Raw genomic sequence first — 23072 nt, 5'->3', positions numbered from 1 at the left:
ATTCCCGGTTGTGTTATCATGGTTTAAAAGCGATTTCCTTCACCCCCAACAGCCGCTTATATTGCGGACATTTGGTAAATGGTGCATCTAATGATCTACGTCACGAATTACGTTGCAGCGCCAATTGTCGTTAGAGAAGAAAAATCGTTGAATACAATAATTATTGCATCATTTTAGGATTTGGAAATACCCAAATCATCCCACCAGAGTGAGTTTGTCTGTCGGTTTCCTGATGTGTTTCACTTTGGGTTGGGGCTGGGTGCTTCGTGTACACTTTGCTCCGCAATTGCTTCTTCCCGCGACCCCCGTCTTACCGTCACCAGTACTCTTCCTCGCATCTCCCTCGATACAGAGCCACCACACGGACATTGGTGCATGCAACAACACGGAGGTTGGAAGATTTTTCTTTTTTTTTTTCAAATGCACTCTCGACCATGGAATGCACACGAAACACCAAGCGCATATCATAAACACACTCCACTCACACAAACGACGAGGGAGAGACCATAAATGTGTGTGGGGCCGCCGCTGCTGCTGCTGTGGCGGCATGTTTTATTGCTCGCGGGGGAGTTTGGTTCACGGTTCGCGCGTAGATTATTTCAGTTCCACCATTTTTTTTTGTATGTGTTTCGTTTTGTTCAATGGATGTGGGTGGAATGGGTTGGTGGGAAAGCTGAAGTTGGTCCAGAAAGGCACTTAGGTAGGAGGAGCGGGGACGACACGGTTTTAGGAGGGAAGCGAAGGATGATGGTGGAGAGGATATGATGCTAGATTTAGATACTACCAAGCGCGCGAGATACACTACTATACACGATGCCGCAAACCGGCGTAAAGTTTTCCGTATGCGTGAGATCGCTACAAGTGGTTTGTTTGATAGAGAGAACGAGAGACAGGGATGGAGAGTCGTCAGGAATAAAACGACATCCCGTGCAGGCGGAAAAAGGGAAGGGACGGGGTGGAGTGGTGGCATTTTAACCATTCCACGTACAGCCCTTAAAAGATCGTGATCTGGATTGGGATTTTAAAATGCGACAAACCGAGGAAGCAAAACCAGCATTCTGCTGCAAATGCTTTGAATAAACGTTTCATATCACCATCCTTATGCTACAGAGTTAAGGATAGGAACAACTTATGCAACACTACTTCTACACCTACATTATTTTCGGACGGCAATTTCCTAGGAAGTTATAAATATGCATAAACACTCGGGGAAGATCCTCCCAAAAGTGTGACGACGACTACGGGGAATGGTTACGTGTTGGGACCTTGACTGTGCTGGAACGATTGGACGAAAACTGCGCCGTGTTGGAAAAAATATGCTCCCCCTGGGTGTGGATTTTGTTATTTTAAGTGCACCACAACACATTTCCTTATGAGCAAGCACTCAGGCTAGGGAGCGAAGTAGATGACACGGAGATTTAATAACGATTCTAAGACTAGGACAGAAGAGAAGGAGGTGGTGGCTTGAAACTCCTACAGTCCTCGTTGCTGACACCTACGTTTAAGGGTTTTTTTCGTCTTATTCTGTCAATATTCACTCTCTCACCCTCTCCATTCTAAGCATACGCCATGCAGAGGGAAATCACTCTTTGCACTGGGCCATTTGGAGGAGTTTGTTTTATGATGGTCGGCTGTGGAGATTAGAAAATTAAGAGACACAGGCGCACGATGATTTCTGGGTTTTTGAAGGGGAAATAGGGTGCAAAGAAACTCCTTTGCTAAGGAACTCAAGGCCAAGGCGCAGTACAAGACAGTACGGAATGACTGGTCAGGGAGTGGTATTTTACATTGAAAAGTGGGAAAATCACATAAAGCATGTTAACTGTTCATTACTTTTTTGGAATTTGCATTGTTTAGGAGACTGAATAAAAGCAATGTGTCAGATTATAATTGCGATTAGATCTCTTTAATCATATTCTGCAACACATAAACAAAAATTTGTATTGTTTAAAAATTTGGCTTAGCGATCTCCATAAGTCGATCTGCAACATTATGCTAAAGCGGAATTCAACTTCCCTTTTTATTATTTTGGTCCCCTACTCCTTTACACTTGTCTTAACCCATGATCCGGTTTTGGATTTCCCATACTGTTCCTCGAGTCCATGTTTCTCGATTTCGTAGAAGCAAAAAATCCAAAAATTAGCTTCCTCTGACTTAGGATTTTTGTTACGGAGGGGTTTTTTTAAATGTAAATTTGTCAGGTTTTTCATTTAGGTAGTGCTTTAAACAACTTCGAGGGGAGGTGATACAGGCAATCACACGTAGAGCGAAGCGCCATCATCTCTGCTCTCGTTATCGACCGTCGATTAAGGGGTCACTGGGACACACCATCAAGCACACACATGGCCACACAGCACACAACACTACCTGTTGTGTACGTATGTTGGTTTCAGTTTTTGTTTGTATAACGCTGCTGTGGCCCTCTTATGCTAAGGTAGCAGCGCCGCGCGAGTTCGCGGTTTCCTCCTCCGGAGTATGTTATTATGACATCGACCATCAGCCGCCAGCGTGGGGCCCGCGCGATCTCTTGCCCTCTTCTTCACATCTTTGCAGATGTACGTGTGTGTGTGTGTGTTGGTAAGCGAACCGTGGATGGTCAAAGATCGGGGAGGGTAGCAGCGACGATTTGTTGATGATGCGGTAATAAATATGCATTCAGTTTGACAGGTTGACAGGTTTGTGAAGGTCATGATCATGGGCGGGTTCGATGTTTTGGTGCGTGGCAGGGAGAAGGGAAGAGAGACCCGAAGGGTTGGGATGTGCGGGCTTCCAGTTTTTCGCGGTTCGTCGCTTCTTGTACTTTTCGTTCCTCCTCTTTTCGCGGTTCGTGTGTCACATGTGTGTTCGTATTTCTTTAGCTTCTGCTTAAGATGGGGGGAGGGCGGGATAACGCCCTAAGCCAACGACCGACGGACGCACCTGGATCGGCCTCATCTTGTGATGAGGTGTGGAAGAGTGTTGTTGCTGATGGTTTTATGATCAATCAAATCCCAAAACCATTTATCGAATCGATCGGAGATCTTTGTCGCGCGCGCTGTCTTATATTTGCTGATATCATAAGTGGTGGTTTGTTTACTGAATGTTCGAGGATTCAATACTCCTTAGCATTTTACCATGGATCGATGTTTACTTCTACCACTGCTATGTGCTTCTCGGGTTTGTCCTTAGTATTTCTTGCCTTGTGAAATCCACATTCCACGAAGGTGAGATTAAGTTGTCCTCGTTGTATAAATTATGGGTGGCTTTTCCACGTGTTCCAACAATTACTACAGGTTGGTGCATGTGTCATTGAAGGACATTCCAGCGTAACACTGACCTCGGGGAATAATGATGCAATTTCATAGGAAATGTTGTTAGACTAAAAAACCCATTGGAATTTCTTCCTTGTCCAAACGGCTTCACTCATCATCGGACAATACGGGGAACAGCTCCGTTGGAGTTATTAAAAGATGAATATTAAGATTCAGACGCTCAATTAGTATTTTCTTCTAAGATATATAATTTTTTTCTATCGCACATTGCCTGTTGCTACCTTCCTGCTGTCTAAATTGCTGCCAGGCAAGCGAAATAGAGGACATTCCTGGCGATGATAACGCGCCCGACCGAGCCTTATGACTCCCGAGAGCAGCGCAATGGCTTTCACAACAACACCCCACACCGTGTTTGAAGGGCGTTTTTACGCTCCCCGACAAACAGCACTCGTCCCCACGCAACCCACCTCTATCCCCTGGTGGTCTTTATCTTACTCCTCCTCCTCCAGAAAGGGCGTAATACTAAATGAGTGTGTGTGTTTTGTCACGTACTGTAATCGAAACATCGCGGGAACACGAACACAACACTATTGTATATATCGCCTATAGGCGATGAAAAAGATGCGCTCGGGGTCGTGTCTTTATTTATCTAAATGTTTGACGTAAATTTACACTTTTTGTGATGGCAGATCCTTTTGCTATTCGGCGATATTTATTATTTAAACTGATGTAAACTTGTGTTTCGATTTAAATTAACTCACTCCCTCTTTTCATTTCAACCTTCTCTTCCTCAGCTACCAAACAATCAACGTGAACTGGAAAGACTGAATCACCGCTTAGTTCAATCTGTGCTGGAAAGAAAACCACCGTCCTCCCGCGTCCGTCGTCATCTGCCACTTATCTCTCCGCCCCCGGGACGAAAGATAACAAAGGACGACGAGAAGACGACGTCTCGGGTGAGATAAGAAGAGTTATAAGGCACAGAACAGTTCGTCCGCGGTGCGGATAAGCTCCTCCATCCACCAAGAGGAGGACGATCAGGAAGAAATAAAAGCTAAAAGACAGCAGAGATAAATCTCATCATCATCATCCTGGCAAAGCGAAACGTGCATCGTAACGCGTAACAACAGCAGCAAAATGTCATCCCAAAGATTTTGTCTCCGGTGGAACAACCACCAGACGAACCTGCTCTCCGTGTTCGATCAGCTGCTGCACGAAGAAACGTTCATCGACGTGACGCTGGCCGTCGAAGGGCAGCACCTGAAGGCACACAAGGTACGGTGGGGCACGGTGTATCCTTATCCAGACCATTTCTCTTTTATCCTTGCAAATTTCTTCTCGTTTCCTATGGCTTGGTGCATGACATTGAGCTGATATTTGCACACATTGTCTGGCAAGTTAGACAATGTTTAAATGAGTGCTAGATTCTAATCTATCAATCTTATAATCTCCCTTAAGGAATTTTAAGGGTTAGCATTTTGTGAAAGTGCTCTAAATAGTTTTAGATCGTAGCTATGACAACAACCAATGCTGACTGCTTTCTTTCTTGCTTCCCACTGTTTCCACCAGATGGTGCTGTCGGCGTGCAGTCCGTACTTCCAGCAGCTGTTCGTAAACCATCCCGAGCGGCATCCGATCGTGATCCTGCGCGACATACCGTACAAAGACATGAAGTGCCTGCTGGACTTCATGTACCGCGGCGAGGTATCCGTCGATCAGGATCGGCTGGCCGCGTTCCTGCGCGTGGCCGAGAGCCTCAAGATAAAGGGGCTCACGGAGGTGAACGACGACAAACCGAACGGTCCGCCGTCTTCATCCTCGTCGTCCTCGCCGTCGGCGGGCGGTGGTGCCACGGCAGCCGCCGCCGGTTCTACCACCACACAATCCACCGGCAGTGGCGGAGGTCACACGGCAGGAGGAGGAGGGGGTGGAGGAGGCGGAGGCGGAGCTGGCTCTGCAGGCACCAGAGGAACCCACACGACAGCGTCGACCGTTGCAAGCACACAGGGTTCTGGTAGTGTTGTTTCGACAAGAAGCTACACCGACGATGGGCGAACATCGCCGGCCCTCGGCAGTATTAACGCTGGCACGTCGCCTGCCCAGTCGCAGATTGGCGGTAGCCAGCTGAAGCAACTCCCACCACTGATCGCCGCCAGCGGCATCGTTACCCGCAGCCACAGCAACAGCCTGCTGCATCAGAACCACCACAGCACCAGCGGTAGCTCGATGCTGCAAACGAATCCGCTCCTCGGGTCGGCTCTCTCGCAGCAGAAGCGCAAGCGGGGTCGTCCCCGGAAGCTGTCCGGAAGTGACACCGGTGGTGAGGGAGAAAATTTCCCCGGCGCGGACGAATACGACAGCAGCTCGATGGATGTGATGGACGTGAAGATGACCACCGGCAGCGGCGGTTCGAACTCGGGCGACGAAGAGGGTTCCGGCCAGTTGCGCATCGTGACGAGCCGCTCGGGTGAAGACGACGAGGTGGTGGTGCACCATCGGCGGCGAACGGACGATGCCGCCATCGGTGACGATGAGGACGCGATCGATGACGCCGAGGACCTGGTGGACGACGAGGAACTGTTGGACGCCGACGAGCAGCAGGATGAGCGTGAGGAAAAGGATGGCGCAACACCTTCGGTTTTGGACGACTCGATGGAAATCGGTGGCGGAGAACAACATCAGCTGGCGAATAATAACAACAGCAACCGGAATCAGAAAAGGCAACAGCAACAGCAGAACAACGTTTCCAAGCTGAGGTCGGGATCGAAGCGGAGCAAAACGGTGGCAAGCAGCAGCACCAACCTACGCAACAACGAGAACAGCATGTCCGGTAAGTACCGAGTGCCGTATTATATGTCCCATGAGAACAGAGAGAGAGAGAGAGGACACTCGCTAGTTTTATTCGCCGATGAAGGTGACCACCACCATCACCCCTTCTCCGGCAGGAGGTGGGCGAAGTGGTGAAGCAAATGTTCTAAATCTCGGCGAAGCACCACAAACAAACATTCACCACCACATCCAATACCAATCTTCCTCGCCTCTCCTTCACCATTTTCATCCTGTGTATAATAACGGACAATAATGTAAACCCACTCAAAGCTACGTTCCGCTTCCACTCATTCACCCATTGCCCACCGTTCAACACTAGAAGGGATGGTATCGTACTTCCGGTTCTCCCTGGGTGTGTTTGTGTACTACGTATGTGTTTTGCTAGGTCCCCGAAGGCACGGGCATTTACCCATCTACTACACGCTTTCATGCACATCATTCCCATGCTGCTGCTGCTTCTGTCGCTGGCTTGGAGGAGGTACCTACGCAATCACAATTGTTCATCAAACGTTACTCAGGCACACTCGGGATGTATGGATGTCACGGCTGGTTGATCCTCTGTGATCTTTGTCCATACGTTTTAGATTAGTGGCGGATCGGTCGTTCCTTTGGAGCTCTATTTTCAAACCAATGAAAACTCGGCTGTCCATCCTCTTCTGCAATGCAATGAAAACATTTGCAAAACAGCATCATTGCTTTCCCGTTGTGATGTTGTTTTTACATACGCGCGAACATCTGTTGCTATTGCTACTTTCTTTTGATGTCCGCTTTTTTTTATGTAAAATAAAATTTCCGACATTTTTTTATGTCGACTTTTAATGTTGTATTGCATCCGCTTTCTAGTGTGTATGCAATTTATGTTACACTGCATATTGCACATCACCAAACTAATGCTTGGGGAGTTTAGTAGGAAATATTGAAATGTTTGATAATACACGAAAAATTCAAATATGCTAGCTAACTAGCCTAACTATAATTTTAATATTGCTCATTTATATGATTGATGTTTTATTGGGCCTACATTATTTACTAACTTTTTGTACATATACTCATATTGGCATAGTTTAAAAAACATGGGACTGGTAAGCAATAGTGATCGCGACACATGACACACTCCTCGCGGAGCCCCTCACAAAATTGTATGTAATGTTCTAATATCTATCTTTCCCATTCGTAAACAAGCTAAAGGGAGGTTTTAAAGTCACCCACAAAAACACACACTACACAATGCTCCTCGATTACATTACGTGCCATACTCTTTGAGGAAAAAATGGGCACCTAAAAAAAGTCTGCTATTCTAGGAGATAAAGTTTTGTATCCGAGTGAAAAGGGCTCTGCACTAAACACATTTGAAAAATTTCATAAATACAAAAAACCTGTCAATAACTTTAATGTTCGCGGGGGACCGGAACGACGCGATCCACGCGTTCGCGAAAACACGCGCGCGACCTTCTCGTACACGGTTCGGTTTGGTGTTAGTGATATGTTGTTAGTTGTACAAATTGAAACCAAAAAAACACAATGTAAAAACAAAATACCACATCAAACCATACACACGCGCGCGCAGTAACCTACACTTAGCTGGTAACACACATGTCATTAGAAGGCGTACCACTGGTACGAATTGAAGCCGGAAACGCGCGGACATATACACATTTAATGAGAGGTGAGTTTCCGCTTCCCATCACCACACCGCTTCAGCTTTAGTTTGAAAAATGATTTAATTGAGGAGGAGGAGGAGGAGGACACCAGAAAGAGCCGTGAGAAGAAGAGGCTTATCCAAAGGGTTCTTATCATGATCCAAAAGTAGTAGTATTGAAGCAAGTGATTTGCAGGAGGCAGGACGTAAACTCGCATGATGATCAGCACGTTTCATCAACGACATGTGCAATTAATCTTTTTCCTACATGCTGCATTCCACGAATGATCGATCTGATGCAACATATTTAGTTGAACGTTCTAGTCTCCTTTACGCAAGATCATCCGAGAGTGTTTTGAATATGGGAATAATTTTTCTTTTACCAACGGATCAGGTGCAACTCATTGTTGTAACAGAACTGTTTACTTCACTGTTGCCTCCCCGGATTACAGCACGAATCAAATAGGCAGGTCCGCGTGTCTCGGTGAACGAACTTTAAAAAATCCCTCTAGCTTTTTGCGAGTAGGAACTGTGTTTCTGATATATTTCCTGGACAATAATATCTCTGTTAATCAAATGCTGTATAATAATGCTCATTAAAATAAGTTAAGTAATTTACTATCACAATTCACACGAACCACTTATTATTCCCCACCTGGCCATTTCGTTACTTAAGCAGTTGGTTGATTAATTGTAAAATATCATTATCGGTTGGTGCTGGCAAAACACATGGGACACATCTATCTGCTCCTTTTGGAACGCAAATATAGCTACTAATGATCGAACGCAATCGCTTAAAAAAACTATCATTCAAATGCACTTCCTTTTTGCACCATTAAAAGACACACCCACACCCACACTCACACATCCACACATCCACCGATATCGAAACGGATATGAACGCAAAATTAAATCATTATCACTAGAGCTGAAGCGGCTTGGAATTGGGGGACACAGGAATTATATTTATATGTTTGTTACCCTTTTTTTATGTTTAACTACTTACGAGTGTAAATGTCTTGATTAATCCTATCGGCATCCCCAGGATCCCTAATTCCTAAAGGAAAAAGGAGTAGAGCATGGAATGTGGTGGTGGAGCATGTTGCGTTGTAATTATATTCTTCTTTACACACCACACCATTCCATGGCTTTCTTTTCTTCCTTTTTGCTTTAACATCGTCCTTGCCTATTTTTTTATGCATTTTTGTCCTCGTTGCGTTTCGCTCCACGCTGTGATCACCTTCTCTAACCTGCCGTCTTTTTTCCACCCTTTGTTGTAGACTCGAAAGACTCGTTCGTGGAAGACGACAACGGCATCCAGATGGAGGAAACGGGAGGCGAGGAGGAGGAAGAGGACATCGAGGAGGATCAGTATGACGAGCGCGAGCTCAACTCGAGCCTGATGGAACCGCAGCTGCTGCTGGACGAGTTCGACGAGCCGGTGGAGTTCAAGTTCGATCCGCGCGGAGACAGCGGTGCGGTCGATTCGACCTCAAACTCGAGCTATCCGCCACCGCCGCTGCAGCCGAAACCGGGTCTCAAGCTCGCGGCGGGTGGACCAGCCTCGGCAGCCGGTACGCGTATGCCACAAATCTCCGTCGTGCCAACGACGGCCCTGCAAATACCGAAGCTCGCCCCGCTAACCGACAAAGCGGGTGCCCCGACGAGGGCCCACAAACGGGTGCGTCTCATGGCATCAAAGAAACCGAACGGCATGACCACCACGCAGACAATCTTGAACAACCTGAACAACAACTTGACCGAAAGTCTGATCTCAACCTCGAACGCTGGCGGTGGTGGTGGCCAATTGCCCCTGCCCGGGCTAGGCTCCGAGATGTACGACATGTTTTCGAGCAGCGTACTGCGCTCCTCCAGCCCGCGGTCGAACTCCAACTCCCCGTCCGTGAGGGGAGGGGGTGGTGGAGGTGGTGGTAGTGGTGCAGGTAGCGACAGTGGCTCGCGACCGCACAAGTACGCCGTGATCGACGACGCGGAGGGCAGTGTGCGCGATTTCTGTACCAAAGAGGGCGACCACGTGTACCGGTGTAAGGTGTGTGCGCGCGTCTACACGCACATCAGCAACTTCTGCCGGCACTACGTGACCTCCCACAAGCGCAACGTGAAGGTGTACCCGTGCCCGTTCTGTCTGAAGGAGTTTACGCGCAAGGACAACATGACGGCCCATGTGAAGATCATCCACAAGCAGGAGTTTGCGCATCAGCAATCGCCGGGCGTTGGACCGGGCGGGACTTCGCCGGCAGGAAGTAATTCCCGTGGCGAGGACAAGTCGTTCAGCGCCAGCCTGCTGCTCGGCAAGCCCGAGTCGTCGACCAACGGTTCGGCGGCCGCTTCGAACACGGCGTCGATTATCAACGCCGTCGGGCTCCAGCCGAAGGTACCGAGCGGTGGCGGTGGCGGTGGGGGCGGGGGCGGTGGCAACATCCGGATAGTGTTTCCCTTTCCAACCGGCGGCCAGTCGTCGTCTTCGGCTTCTGCGGCGGCGGCCAACACCAACTCCGGAAGCACTACGTCGTCCTCCACGGGCATCAGCATCAAGAAAGAGTTTCAGGACAAGTCATCCGCCAACTCGTCCGGTGCGAACTCACCGACCGGGTCCGTCTCTTCCAGCTCCAGCGGACTCGCAGCGCAACCGGCCACCGCAACCGTCAGTCAGTGATCGAGCACGATCATCATCATCGAGCAAGAGCAGTAGTAAACGCGTGGTTACCAAGGACCCCCACAGATCGACCCTCCGTTCTTCCGGAAGCGACGACAAAAACCCCCGGACACAACACTACACCCTGCGAAGCAAGCATTAACACACAAAACCCCACATTCACAACACGAGAGGCTAATAATTAAACGATCCGGTGGTTTGTTGTGTGTCCTAAATCCGTGGAAGGAGGGAAAGGCGAGTGGGGGAAACCGAGACACAGAGCGTCACCTCACACACACACCCCCGTATCCAGTCGTGCGGTGTGTGACGGTGGTGACGAAAGCATTTTCCGCCACTTCCCCAAGGAGCTGGCTAGAGAAAAATCATTCCTTTAAAAGGGTATTTCGTAATTTAAGAATTTGCGTTCCCTTCTCGGCTATTTTGAGGTCGAGATATGCAGATGGTGGAAGGAGATGTATTGTAGGATACTTGTGCAAGAGAGAAAGAGGCCCGGCGTCGACGACGTTGCAGTGTTTGTTTTATTTTTTGTTCTTTTAAGCTGTGTTTCTATTTTAGATACCATGAATGTTAGTCGGGAGCGCGTTTGTTTTTTTTTTTTTTGGAGTACGCTATTGTAATGTTTTATATTTTGTTTTATAAAAATTAGTAACACTACACAAAAAGTAACAGAAAGCTAGAATTGTATGGCAAATGCGAATGGGGGTGAGTTTACGATGGCGAGCAGCTTTTTTTTTTTCCTATCGTCACATTAAGGGTTGTACGTGGGCAGACGACATTTAATAATATTATTAGGGAGAGAAAATCATCCCCGAATGAACTGTACAGTAGGAGATACACAGACACAGACACCCACACCCGAGGTGGGGTTAGATTTACTTGTACACAACACAACTACACAAATGTAGCATTAATTTTGTAAACTGTTTTGTTTCCAAAGGGTACATTCACTGGCCTGCCAATGGTATCCAATGGGTGAACGAAACAAAACAACCGCTTCACGAAGGTCTTCCTCCAAAAAAGTCGGAAACCGAAACAGAATGGCAGTCCTCTCCCCCACGAGCCGCGACCTACTGGAGTGATCGTATCCAACGATCGCGAAAGTATGTCTATCCGGTAGGGTTGGGACGACGACCACGTCAATGTTTCTTTGTGTTTTCCTTTAATTTTTTAACGTTTTCTAAAAACAACACATATTTAATTTATGTTTAAACTACAATCCCCCATCCCCGAAGAGAGAACGCAAAGAATGCGGTGTTTTTCAGAAACGGGATCGTCTTCAAAGAGCTCGTGCTTTTATAAGGCGATAATCGGGTTTCCAAGAATCATCCAAGGATTTACAATAAAAAAGAAACGATTGTTATCTGTTGTCTTGTGCACTATGGTTTAACATCGAATCAACCCAAAGAATGATTCATTATTTGTTCTCCTTTTTTTTATCTTTGTTAATTATTTGTAGTGCGTCCTTTTTCTTTCTCAAATATTAAAAACACCCCACCGATATGAATCGATGGAAAGGTTGAAGGTTGATCATTCGCTCTTTTCCCCCACTTTTCATCATCCCTTTTCACCTACAGTTAGCTGTGGAATGGTTTTGTTTTGTCTTTGTTTATTATTCTTTGGTTTTGTTTTGATTTTCCCAATCCTTGTTACACGGTGGTCCAAGTTTCTCCTATTAGTTTTTTGTTTGTAAATTTTGTTATTTAAAATTAATCACCTACGAAGAGGCAGTATAAGGCAACACACATCAGTAGAATGAGGAAGAAGCAGAAAAGGGCATTAGGTGTTGTTGGGGACGAACGTGTGTTGACGGCACACAGTTGGTAGTAACTTACATGAAACAATGTGATTTTGTCCTCTGCGTTTCCGGTGCGAGTGACTGTAGGACTTTTGGTATTTTCTTCGATCACTTACCACCAGCCTAGCAAACACAAATATGCAATACCAAACATGTCCAAACGGATAGGAATTTCTCATCTTAATAATTCCTTTCCATACCTTGGTATCGGTAGTAACATTTTATAGGGAAAAGTTCGTCAACACACTCGTTTCAAATCATAAATTGTTTTTAACAAACAAATGTTCGACATGTATATATATACCGTTCAAGCGGTGTGTCTGAGCAAAAAATCAAAATGAAGGAAGGTTACGGGCGGATTAGGACCTGCAGTGTAATTATAAGTATTACATTTTAAGTTTAGTAGAATTTTAACAGAAAAAAGGCTGAGATAGTAATCGTAATAAATATGTTAGCATTAGAGCATGCGACAAGAAATGATATGCGAACGCCCACCACACCCTCCTGGAGGATAGGAAAACCCGACAAAGTTATGCTTCGCCATCGTCTTGTGTCACTGCTGGTCACAATAAAAAAGAGACACGCACGCCAGAATCGACATCTATCACACTGACGAATGGGTTTTCGTTGGCCGGAAAAAAGTAGATCGAGCAAGTTATGGAATGCATTTTTGTTTTTAAAACATGCAGACGCGCGCACCTGACAGAAAAGAAGAGGGTAACAGAAGGGGGATGTGTCACAAAACAAAATTAGACAGACTATGACAGCGTGTGTGCATGTGCCTCGAAAAACACACGGGGGTAAAGTACACTACAGTAGCAGGTATCGTTTAAGAACAAACACAAATCAAACCTATAAAACTAGGAAGCTAATTGATCGTCGCCTTATCTGGGGGGCAATATTTAGAAATGTAACTAGTGTGATTAGTATTTATAAACACGCAAAACATCTATGTGTAATCCCTCCCCCTCCCAATTAGACTTAAGTACATCTGCACCTGTTTTATTTTATTCTTGTTTTCATTATAGGAATGTACTTTTTATTTAGTTTTCTTCATCTGCTGATGATTTAACCATCTGTGGATGTTTTTGTGCGCTATCGTAAGAAGCAGAAAACGCATATGCTACTAGCAGAGCTATCACCTGGAGGTGTGGAAGGATAATGCATGGATTGTATCTAGGAGAAGAAACTAGCAACTTTTATCAGAAGAAAAACAAGTAGAAAGGCTATTGGCCTGTGTTACTTCCCGCATTTGAAGTATTTAACTACTATCTATCTCATCTGCTAAGAGTACTAAGAAGTTGACTAAAAGTAGGAAAAGAAAGGAAGAAGGGACATTGTCTCACTGTGTCGACGAGTGAATTTGAAAATGTATATTTTAACCGGAGGCCAGACGGCAAAGATAGATACGGATAAGAACACAAACTGCAATAAATGTTCTAGTTCTACGAGTTACTTACACTCGCACCACTTTTTTTTTATTAGAAATATCGTAAATAATCGTTCACGGCAGTTGTTTTGTTTTTCGAATACAACTTTTCACTGGTAGTTCTCGGTAGGGGAATGCAAATCCATTAACTGCAATATGCAAGCCAACCCACACTCTCTCACTCTCTCTCTCTTCTGTATCACGATTGCAATGCCCAATTTCTTTTTCCCCAATACGAGCAACACAAGAAATTCGATAGTTAGTGCAATTTTAATGGTTTAAGTTTTATGTTTATATTACCCAAAATATAATGGTGCGGGGTGCATCATCGGCAGAGAATGAGTGGAATGCAATCAAAAACTTTGCTGATCGATGGTAGGAAGAAAAAGAGAGTAACCTTTTAAAATATAAACTACACGGAACAAGCTTTGGGCAAACGGTATAAAGCATCGATGAAGCATCGTACATTCAATGATCAACAACACCGATGATAATAAAGCATTTACGCAAAACATTTTTAAAACGCCCTTTGGCGATCGCCCACCGGTGTTCGAGTGGTTTATGCTTCTAGTAAAGGGCTGGTGCAGTGGTAGTATCTGAGTATCTTAATAAAACAAATGCCGATAAGCGCGTGAACTACTAGAGCAACATAAGGGGATCCCTCCCCGGGGGGCTGACCATTTATTATATTGGGGAGGCAGTTAGTTTTCCTTTCATTTCTTTTTAAGTGGTTAATGTATAACAAAGAAACGAATCACCAAATGAGCTAAATAAAATAACACACAAACGCACAGAGATCTAAAACATATTTTTAAATGTTTTTGCCTTACTTTATTTTTCGCTGTTAGTTAGTTGGTTCCGTTTTTCGTGGGTTTGTGGGGGCTATAATTATGCTGGCGCGTGCGAAGCTGTAAAGAATTGCAAGAATGCGCGATACGCTTGGGGGAAGAAACCGCTAAAGATTTTGTCCTAAAAGTTGTAAATGTTAACTCCCTAAAGAAATGGCACAGCGCTCACAAGTAAATATATTTAACACTATATGCTGTACGTATTAAACCACGCACGGAAATAAATAAAATGAATTATGCATCATTTGAACCATTTGAGTGTTTTTTTTTTTTAATTTTTGATTCAAGTTGTATTATAATAAATTATAGAAAATTTAATCGATTTTCATAATAATTTGAGTTCTTTAGAATTGGTAGTTCTTGAGGCTAAGGAAGTGTTAAGTGAGGAAGTGGCACTGTCGTCTATCCTAAGTTTTAGGCAATATTGATCTGCTTATATTTGAATATCATTTTAACAAAGTTGCTATATTCGTTGTCTTTACAGGTTCACCCTTTTTTCCTTGCCTCACAACGGCGTTATCCATTTTTCCGATTGGAAATGGAAACGGTCGCGCACGGGAAGTGGAGTTCGTCACGGACGGCGATGAAGACAGTGATGAGGAGATCTCATTTGTACTGCCGAAATTTGAAGAATCTATCCTCAAAACCCCGCAGAAGGGAACGATGTTTAACAAACACAAGTCGCTGCTTGACCGCTTGGATCGGCAGGAGCTCACGATTACGGAACGGCCGGCGATAAACGGTGGCAACGGTGTGCCATCCCCACCGTCCCACGGTACCGACAGTTGTAGCGACGTGGAAGACATGGAAGCACTATCCGAATTTTGCGTACCTTCACCGAACGGCCATCCGGCGGGTGTAGCGAATGGAAACGATCTCATGGACAGGACAAACGGAGCCATCACTCCGGGCGGTGGTCCCCTGCGAAACTCACTGGCGAAGAAACGTCGGTCACGCAAAACTATCTCCCCGGACGATCCGGCCGAAGCGCTGACGGAGATGTCGGTCCGCGGGCTCAACCTGTTCCGCTACGCCACCGTCAATGCGGGTGTGTACGAGTGCACGGAGTGCTCGAAAGAGGGCGCCCAGAAGACGTTCAAGAACAAGTACAGCTTCCAGCGCCACGCGTTCCTCTACCACGAGGGCCAACAGCGTAAGGTTTTCCCGTGCCCCGTTTGCAGCAAGGACTTTTCGCGCCCCGATAAGATGAAAAATCACCTCCGTATGATGCATGGCGGGGGAACATTGTACGAACCGAAGGGTGACCATCCGGTGACGAATGGGCCCGATGGGCCACACGGTGTCCCCCCGAAGCCGAAGGTAGATATGATGCAGCTAAATTTGCACCTGCAGCAACGACAGCTCCTTCAGCTGCAGCAGCAGAACCAACAACATCGCTCCGATAGGGAAGGGCACCAGCTTCAAGAGGAGCTCGACAAACGACGTCAGCAAGAACAGGACGTGCTAAAGATTCGGCAAGCGGTGAATGCGATCACACTTCGGCAGCTACAGCAGCTCCGGTCGCAGCTGCAAGAAAAAGAGGCCCAACCCGAGCAAGGCCACAATCAACACCATCCCCTCGCATCACACCAGGCAGCAGCGTTAGGGCAAGAAAGGATCTCAAACTCGAATTTAAAAACCTCGGTGCCATCACAACAGTTGCTTGCACTCGGCGGCCTGGGTAGTCAGTAAGGGAGCACGGGGAAACCAGGGCACACATTTCAAAATTTTTTCCCCTTCAATTTATCAACCCAAAAGACTGTACTGTGCAGGGTTTAATACTAAGAGATTTTTTGTCATTTACCGAATAGTTGCCATTTTTAAGTACTAAGCATTTCATAAGCGATTTAATCAAAGAAGAAAGGATAGATCTGTTCCAATACCTCGTGAATTAGCGGAAGGCAGGAAAAACATAAGGATGAATTATTTTATTTTGCGAAAGTATTGATCGCTTCGTATACGTACATTGTGGGGATGTTCACTCTTTCTCAAGGGATGGGAATCGCGGAATAGTTTAAATAGGAATTCCTATGAAAAACATCACCACTACAACTTTAGGAACGGAACGGCGGAATTAGTATTGTAGTCATTTGGAAAATACTCACATCCTAGTACTTCGCAAAGGACAGGACAGTCGACAGCACAAACTATTAAAAAACGCATAACCTTGCCCCTATTTTTTCATTTCCATCAGTAGAATGAATTATTTTGAATTGTCAAAGTTTTTATTACATACACATTTTCTAAATCGTTACTATTTTTTAAGCAAGCATTTGATTTGCCTCTCTAGTTAGGTATTTTCACGTCACGATCGACTGATTTCTTGTTTTGATAACTATAATTAATTTCTTTAATTTTTTCACACTATTTTCTCTCAAGAGCTTTACGCCAACTTATTATACTCGTCAGTTTATGAAGCACAACACCTAGTGGTCAGTTGACTAATCCCAGTGTAATGTATGTGCTAACAAAGGAATCCTCAAGGGACGTAGTGTAGGACACTCTCTGAAAGAGCAAACGGTGCATTTGATGGCAATCTTTGTCAGCTAAGGTTAATTAACGAGGTACGAATATATTACCGCAACGATATGCAGTAATACTGCGAACAAAGTCTGAACTATGTACGAATTATAGGAAACATTTGACTGCAAACCAAAACGATTGCCATGGCGCTAGACACGACTAGAATTTAGATGCTTCATACGCACAAACGCATCACCTTAGTCACTCGATCGCTACAACTAGTTAACGGAACTCAAATGATATTGTTTTTTTCTGTATCTCTTCTATTTCGTAAAGTTACATATATAGATTGTTGGATTAAGATTGTTTACGCAACATTTGGTAATGTAGTGCAGGATTGAAAGGTACGAATGCCTTAGAGCATGCGAGCATGATGAATTGCTAAAAATGTGTTATCTTCAAAGATCTATGTCAGGATCGACACAATCGAGCTGTATTAATTAATGATGGAATAAAATCGAATTTGCTGCATATCCCTAGTTCAAGCATTTCATCTCCTCATTTCCATAACTGAGCCCCAGGCTGTAGGCGAGAACCTTAAGGTAGAACGTTATGGTTTTATATGCCCACCGCTTATTGTTGTGGCCACCGGATACCATTTTGCCAACCGCACCGAAATGGCCACTCCACTCCGCAGGCATTTGGCCACAATCGGCAACATTGTCAGGGATGCCTATTCGGAGCCCATCATAATGTACTTTATAGCCGTCTAGACCGGCGGAGGCAGACAAATGGGTCCTTGTATTTCATTTCTTTCTTTTGCCGGGAACGGGCGAAAGATCACATCTCTAACCGCCGAACCTGTTGTTGTGAGGGTCGTCGAATGATGTGCTCCAAATGGTGGGAAAAACCCGCCATTTAGCTAAAGCGTTTTCTCAAACGGTCAGTTGGGATTGTCGAATCCGCTGCTCGGACGAGATGGAGCATCTTTCGCGTCGATCACCTTTCTCCTCTTCCAGGGCAAAATCTTCCTAACAAAACACTTTCCCGAAACAATAAAACACATGAGAGGAAAAAACGAAAGTGAAAAATTGCCTTTTCGTATGCGGTTATCAATAGCATGGGCCAAAGTGGAACGAGTTGTTCATAACCTCTTCCGTAGGAGGTTTTGATGAAGGTAGAACAGAATCTTAAGGGCAGTGTGCTTTTCTACCTTCAAGCTTGACTTGTTTTTTTAGCCTGGATCAGGTGTTATTTGGGTTGTAAAAGTTTTTACTTTTACCTTTGATAGTACCCTTTTCTTATTTTTTCTTTTTTTATAAACATAAAAAGAGTTTACTTCTTATTTTTCGAAAATATGCCTTTTGAAAAATATAATCAATTTTTAAGCTTACTTTCGTTGAATGTAACAAACTAGGCAAAAGGTAAAAATGAATCGATTTCTTTCTTTCATATACTTGGGACATTAAAGTGATTGGGACATTAAAGTGAGTTCAAATCAAGTGGTTGAAAAACTTGAAAAATAGATTAAAATACGATTATCCGTCCTTCACACTTAAGGACGGAGCTCTCATCTCTACCCTCGCTCTGGGAGGAGTAATTCAAACAAATATATTCTTTTACCCAATGCCAACCGTACGGGTGGGGGGTGGAAACTCAGGGATCAAAATAGAGACCACAACAGGGTAGTCGAATGAGGGAAGAGCGAAGGCCTGGTAGCTGGTGCACGTAGCGGGTTTATCCTTTCACATGCGCGGTTACTTTTGATTACTTTCTTTTTCCTTCTCCATGAAATCACTGAATGGTAGCCATCGGGATATTTTAATGTACGCATCGGCTAGACGGTCGTAATTGCACCCGGTTCGTGTTCTGTCCTGTTGGGACACGCGTGCTGGGCGGGTACAGTAGGGCCGGGATGCATCTCGGTTGCAGGTACTTCCGTTCAGCATGCATACTGAGGTTTGCAAGAGAGATGAAGTCAAAACAAAGTAAAATCGTACCTCGTTGTATTTGTTTTGCTCACGCTCATCTTGTTTTGTCTCGCTTCCATTGTGGAACCATACCTGGTGAAGAACTTTAAAACTCGTCACAGCCGTCGTTGAAGCATCAGTTACCGCACATTCATCGATCAGTACAAACGTGGTGAACACTCAAAATCCTTCCAAGTCACGGTTCTATCCTGAGAAAAGTTCGTATCCTTTCGTGTGTTACGATGGCCCATCAGTCCAACTTCCAGCGCTCGTCACCACTGCGAACCCCGGTCCGACTGAGCAAGCTAAAACCCTCGCAGCCCAAACTGAAGAAGGCCAACGAGGTGCCACCCCTCGCCAACCAACTGCTACGTTCGCTGAACAACGGTCGGCGCAATTCCCTCGGCACTCGCATCACCATCGGCCGGACGGTGCGGCACGAGGTCAGCTTCCTCGATCGATCGTGCATGGATCAGTTCGACGATAGTTTTGCGCTCGAAGCGGATGCAGTGCAATCGCTGACGCCGCGCAAATCACCACACCTGAGGCGCCGCGGGTCGCTGACCCATTTGAACAAAATTCTAAAACCAAGCAGCATCACGGGTTTAGGATTCTCGGGCGCCCTGGGCCTCACCGGTGCAGTTTCACGCAAAAAGATCAGCAGTATGCGAAAGCGCATGATGAACACGATGCGTAAGGTAATGCCGGTGGGCCGCCGGACAGGGTATAGTCAGATGTGAGATGTTCCGCTGTTAACGTGCCGGAAATTTTAACGTTTGTTTTAATAAAAAAAGTAAAGTGTTATTTATACCGTTAAAGAAATCATATGTATGGCTAGGGATCAAATGATAGGAGATGCTAAAAACTGACCTTAACCTAAGTTACTAGATGTATAAAGAAAGAAAAAATAAATTTAATTGAAAATGTATTAACGAAGCGGAAATGAAATAAAATAAAATCAATCAAGAAATACATAATTTACTTGTTGAAAATGTTATTTTTATCACAAAAGTCAGCATATTACAGGGATTTTCAGATAATATCGTAACAGCAGCACGTGGTATTCCAGCTGCGTTAGTTGGTTTTATAAAACGATCATGGTTATTATAACTGTGTTAGTAGAAGTCAGAACCGTAGCAGTTGATATTATATACTCCTGATACAGAAGCTTGAGCGAAGTACACAACTAGTATAGATCCCGATCGCTGCATAAGAAGGGCGCGAATGCGTAGGCTAAAATGGATTAGTTCGACAAGTTCCGTTTTGATTCACTATCCTCCAGCTTTGCTCAATGCATCGCTCGTGTTCTGTATTCAACAGTGTTGCTCGGAAGCATTCATTAGTAGCATAATCGATAGAAGCACTGTTAACCGTTTGATCCGGGTTGAATTCAGTTGAATCCGGTTGAATCCGGTTGAATCTGGTTGAATCCGGTTGAATCTGGTTGAATCTGGTTGAATCCAGGTTAAATCTGTGTTGAATCCGGTTGAATCCGGGTTAATTGCGGTTGAATCGAGTTGAATCTTGCTGAATATGGTTGAATTCGGGTTGAATCCTGGTTAATTCCGCGTTGAATCCGGATTGAATCTTGTTGATCTCTTACATCCAGTTGAATTCGGTTGAATCCGGGTTAAATCCCTACTGAAGCCGGTTGAGTCCGGGTTGAAACCGGTTGATTTCGTGTTGAATCCGGTTGAATCCGAGTTGAATCCGGTTCAATCCGGTTGTACCCATCCCGATTCACCGATTGAATCCATTCGAGCAGCTACACAATCGGATCGAGTAGTTCTTGACGGCAATGTGTTTATGTTTAGATTTTCACACTCGCTGGAACAACAAAAGCATGCTGTTTTTCGTTTAGTGCCATCAAAATACACCGGCGCCTCGCAATGGAGCTGGAAGATCCGACAGTGACCTCGCCGGCGATCGGCAAAAACCTCTACTGGTCATCGTTGATAGTAAAATCCATCACCAGCCTTTTAGTGTATCAAATTGGACCTACGGTATTAACGATGCTGCCCTTTCCCGTTTGCAGTCAGGCGGAGTGGCCGGACTAGTGGTGGATGTGGTATTGTTTCCTATCGACACGATCAAAACTCGGCTCCAAAGTGAACGTGGTTTCGTCGCTTCCGGTGGCTTCCGGGGGGTTTACAAAGGTCTTGCGCCAACCGCGGCCGGTAGTGCGCCCACCTCGGCACTCTTCTTCTGCACGTACGAAAGTATGAAGGCACACTTACGGCAGTACGCAACCCCGGCCCAACTTCCCTACGTGCACATGGCTTCGGCAGCTGCGGCCGAAATAGTGGCCTGCCTCATTCGTGTGCCGATCGAAATAGCAAAGCAACGCCGGCAAGCCTTGCTGCACAAGGGCAACACGTCCTCGCTGGAAATTCTATACGGTGCACTCCGCAAAGAAGGCCTACGCAAGGGACTCTATCGTGGCTTCGGAACAACGGTGATGCGGGATGTACCGTTTTCGCTGATTCAATTCCCTCTGTGGGAATATTTCAAGCAACAATGGCCAGAAGTGACCGGCACCGCCCTAACGCCACTTTCGGTGGCGCTCTGTGGAGCCATTTCCGGCGGTATTGCAGCCGGTTTGACCACGCCGCTAGATGTGGCGAAAACGCGCATTATGTTGGCCGAACAGGGTGAAAGTATGCGAATGGGTGGCATGGGACGGATACTGAGAGGCATTTATCGAGACCGGGGGATCCGGGGAGTGTTTGCGGGCTTCGTTCCACGAGTCACGTGGATAACGCTTGGTGGGGCAATCTTTTTTGGAATGTACGACCTAACGCTGCGTTTTTTAGATGCAAACGAAGGCAGGTAGTGCCTGAATGGACAATACATTTTACCAAAGATCAAAAGAAAACTGAGTACTTCCAAACGTTATAGTTAGTGCAATGTAACGGTAGCTTTTATTTGCAACTGTAGATGAATAAATTTACCATATCGTAGGATATCTTATGAGTTTATACTTTGCTCCTGATCTGTTCCGTGAGGAATGTATTCATATTTAAATAATAATAGCAGCTATATCACGCACAGGACCGAACGGATTGAAAGTTTCCATACTGCTTCGTTGCTTAGTATCTATGACACCGAAACCTTAACGTTAAGCAATCGTATTTTCTTTGGTTTAGTGGTACAATCGCGTGTTCCCTTCTAGTATCACAAACCGTCATTGTTCTGACCTATTTTACCGCCTATCCATGTATCGTGTAGCCCAGATGCACGAAACTGGGACAATGCCTAATTGTATTAGGCAAACAACTCGGTGCTTCCACCGTACCTTCCAACGGTACGGCTGGTATCGAGCAGCGACCCACTCGATGCGTCCTGTCCCGTCCCTGGTTCATCTAGCCGCAGTTTACCACCTTTCAGTAAGTGATCCGTTTCTCGTTCCTCGCGATCTTCGTCGAGGTCGGACGATTCGAAGCTGAAGCTCGGGACGTAGTGATATTTACTGAAAATCTTATGACGCCGTCTGGCCATCAGATACACCTGGAAAGAAAGATGATAAGTTATTTGAGGTGGGATTACAGGTAAGAATGTGCATACGCTGTGTACACTGCACTCACCATGACCGATAGGAGCATTATGGTGACCAACACGGCTAGCGGAATGAACAGGAAGTACAGGTTATCCGATCGATCCGGATACCGTTTGGCGATGTTGATACTTTCCGTCACGGGAATGGACGATTCCAGCGTTATACTGGGGTCACCCGTACCAACCGAGGGTAACGGTAGAGATTGATTTACGATTGGTGAGCTCATGATTTTTTTTTCCCCTTTCGTCTCCCGAACTAGTCGAAACAATCACAAGAGCTGTACTGTAAACAGTGCGCACCGTTGCATCTCCTACTCACGTTTTTTCCGCTGCACTGCGCGTCGGGGCCAACAAAGTGTGCTGTGTTTGTTTTGAGTAGATTTCTATAATTCAATTAGAGCGCGTGCGACGATGTATTTGAGCGATTTGCATGTAGTAATGAAGGGTAAATTTTTGTTTGGCCTGTTGGCTTATCAGCTGGAAGAAGGAAAGTGACATTTCTGGGCAGAACCTGGAGATAAGCAGTGACATTTGGTAAAGTGAAGAATGGCCAGGGAATATCATGCTTTTCAGCATCATCAAAATTTTCAGGATCTATCTTCGAGAAAGTTTTGAT

The 23072-nt window shown here is 45.5% G+C and overlaps 3 protein-coding genes across 3 annotated transcripts; 2 read left to right on the top strand and 1 right to left on the bottom strand.

Moving 5' to 3' along the window:
• The first annotated feature begins 4384 nt into the window (after positions 1–4384).
• On the top strand, positions 4385–10403 carry LOC131284314 (protein tramtrack, beta isoform). Its single transcript, XM_058313168.1, has 3 exons — positions 4385–4526; positions 4821–6081; positions 9000–10403. The coding sequence occupies exons 1-3, from the start codon at positions 4389–4391 to the stop codon at positions 10394–10396; spliced, it is 2796 nt and encodes a 931-aa protein (XP_058169151.1). The 5' UTR covers positions 4385–4388; the 3' UTR covers positions 10397–10403.
• A 10387-nt stretch (positions 10404–20790) lies between these two features.
• Positions 20791–21866, top strand: LOC131286114 (S-adenosylmethionine mitochondrial carrier protein homolog). The gene is made up of 2 exons (XM_058315002.1): positions 20791–20859; positions 20937–21866. The coding sequence occupies exons 1-2, from the start codon at positions 20791–20793 to the stop codon at positions 21732–21734; spliced, it is 867 nt and encodes a 288-aa protein (XP_058170985.1). The 3' UTR covers positions 21735–21866.
• LOC131286115 (uncharacterized) lies at positions 21796–22944 on the bottom strand. The gene is made up of 2 exons (XM_058315003.1): positions 22486–22944; positions 21796–22408 (listed from the first exon to the last, which is right to left on the bottom strand). The coding sequence occupies exons 1-2, from the start codon at positions 22681–22683 to the stop codon at positions 22166–22168; spliced, it is 441 nt and encodes a 146-aa protein (XP_058170986.1). The 5' UTR covers positions 22684–22944; the 3' UTR covers positions 21796–22165.
• Positions 22945–23072: the final 128 nt, after the last annotated feature.

This window comes from Anopheles ziemanni, chromosome 3 (genome assembly GCF_943734765.1).
Source record: "Anopheles ziemanni chromosome 3, idAnoZiCoDA_A2_x.2, whole genome shotgun sequence".
NCBI classification, from domain to species: domain Eukaryota; kingdom Metazoa; phylum Arthropoda; class Insecta; order Diptera; family Culicidae; genus Anopheles; species Anopheles ziemanni.
The sequence above is the reverse complement of the archived record's forward strand: the minus strand, read 5'-3'. Positions and strand labels throughout refer to the sequence as shown.